The sequence below is a fragment of the Eimeria tenella genome, genomic scaffold, assembly GCF_000499545.2.
Source record: "Eimeria tenella Houghton genomic scaffold, Eth_scaff4458, whole genome shotgun sequence".
Lineage (NCBI taxonomy): Eukaryota > Apicomplexa > Conoidasida > Eucoccidiorida > Eimeriidae > Eimeria > Eimeria tenella.
In genome coordinates this window covers 1-1994 of record NW_013545383.1, presented here as the reverse complement: position 1 = coordinate 1994, position 1994 = coordinate 1, and the positions used below count along the sequence as shown (strand labels likewise).

Below are 1994 nucleotides of genomic sequence, written 5' to 3'. Positions count from 1 at the left end.
CCAGCTAGCTAGCCACCCAGCTAGCTAGCCACCCAGCTAGCTAGCCACCCAGCTAGCTAGTTAGTTTGCTAGCTTGCGAGCCAAAAGGCATCCACCCACCCACCCAGCTACCTAGCTGGCTGGCTATCTAGCTAGCTGGCTAGCTAGCTAGCTGGCTAGCTAGATAGCTAGCTAGCCAAGGGGTACCCAGCCACCCAGCCACCCAGCCAGCTAGCTATTTTGCCGGCTGGCTCATTCGTTCGCTAGCTAACTATGCAAGGGCATCCACCCCGCTAGCTAGCTAGCTAGCTAGCTAGCTAGTTAGCTGGCTACGCGAAAGGAATCCACACAGCTAGCTAGCCAGCAAGCTAGCTAGCTAGCTAGCTAGCTAGTCAGGCGAAGGGCATCCACCCAGCTAGCTAGCTAGCCAGCTAGCTAGCTAGGCGAAGTGCATCCACCCAGCTCGCTAGCAAGCCGGCCAGTCAGCTAGCCAGCCAGCTAGCTAGCTAGCTAGCTAGATAGTTAGCTGGCTAGCTAGCTAGCTAGGCGAAGGGCATCCAGCCGGCGAAGAGTCTGGAGAGGTTGTGGGGACTTTGTGCTGCGTTGAGAAGGCGGTCAACTTGAGCAGCAACTGACAAGGGCGCTTCGCCCTCAGTCTCCAAACCCTGCAGCTTGCAGCGCACCTGCAGCAGCCCCAAACCACAAATTAAGGTTTAGGGTTTAGGGTTTGCGGCTTGGGAGCTGCGGCGCAGCAGAGAGGGAGGCACCTCGGGCCTACGCTGCTGCAAACCACAATTCAGCGCTTAGGGTTTAGGGCTTGGGGTGGAAGGGAGCAGAAGGCAACTTGGGCCAACACAGCCGCAAACCACAATTTAGGGTTCAGGGTTTAGGGTTCGGGGCTTGGAGTCTGAGGTGCAGGAGAGACGGAGGCACCTTGGACCATCGGAGTAGCAAACGAGGGTTTAGGGTTTAGGGTTTAGGAGGCAAACCGCCATCTAGGGTTTAAGGAGAGCGCCGTTGCTCTTCCTAAACCCTACTTAGGGTTTATTCCTGTGAGGGTTTAGGGTTTAGGGTTTAGGGTTTGACCTTGAGAATTGCCCTCATGGCGATTTTGTTGCCTTCCACTGTGGAGAGCCCCTCAGTGTCTGCTGCGTCACAAACTCTAAACCCTAAACCCTACTAACCCCCAAACCCTAAACCCTAATAACCCCGAAACCCTAAACCCCCAAAACCCTAACAACTCAAAGCCCTAACAACCGAAAACCCTAATAACCCGGAAACCCCAATAAACTGAACCCCCCTAAACCCTAAACCCTAAACCCTAAACCCTAAACCCTGCCCCCTAACCCGTAAACCCTAGCCCGTAAACCCTAAACCCTAAAGCCGCGTGAGTGGGCGTGTGTCGGACCGTTGAGGAGCTGGTGGTTGAGCATCTGCTGGTGGTAGAGGTGCTGCTGCTGCTGCTGCTGCTGCAGCAGCAGCTTGCTGGGGTGCCTCCAGGAGTAGAGGGGGTCCAGCAGCAGCACCTGCAGCACGGCGTCGACGAGGGGGCTGCTGCAGCGCAGCAGCAGCAAAGCGCAGCAGCAAAAAGACTTGAAGGGGCCCTGGACTCCGAAGCAGCCAAGAGCATCTGCAATGTCTCTGGAAAGACGAAAGGGGATCGTCTCCGGGATCGGCAAAAGCGATCCCAGCTCGAAAAGGATCCCGAAGTCGATGTGCACCAGCTGCCCCGTTTGCTGCTGCAGCAGCAAATTGCCCAGGTGCCGGTCCCCCAGCCCTGCAGCAAACCCCGCCACCGAAGCAGCAGCAGCAGACACAACAAACTGTCTCCTTTTCATAAACCAGTCTCCGGGACTTGCTGCTGCTTCCAGAAAGAACAGAGACAGCACGGGCTTGAAGTGCATGCAGATCTCCGTGTAGCACTCCAGCAGCCGCCGCTGCAGCAGCTCCTCCCCCTGCTGCTGCTGCTGCTGCTGCTGCTGCTGCTGCTGCAGCTGCTGCTGCTGCTGCTGCTG

General features: G+C 57.0%; 1 protein-coding gene across 1 annotated transcript; it reads right to left on the bottom strand.

The window, feature by feature from the left end:
- Positions 1-521: 521 nt before the first annotated feature.
- Positions 522-1967, bottom strand: ETH_00041360 (uncharacterized protein; the record flags this gene model as incomplete). Its single annotated transcript, XM_013380113.1, has 3 exons — positions 522-662; positions 1066-1127; positions 1388-1967. Coding segments are annotated over 3 exons (783 nt in total), but the record flags the coding sequence as incomplete, so codon positions are not given.
- Between the last annotated feature and the right edge of the window lie 27 nt (positions 1968-1994).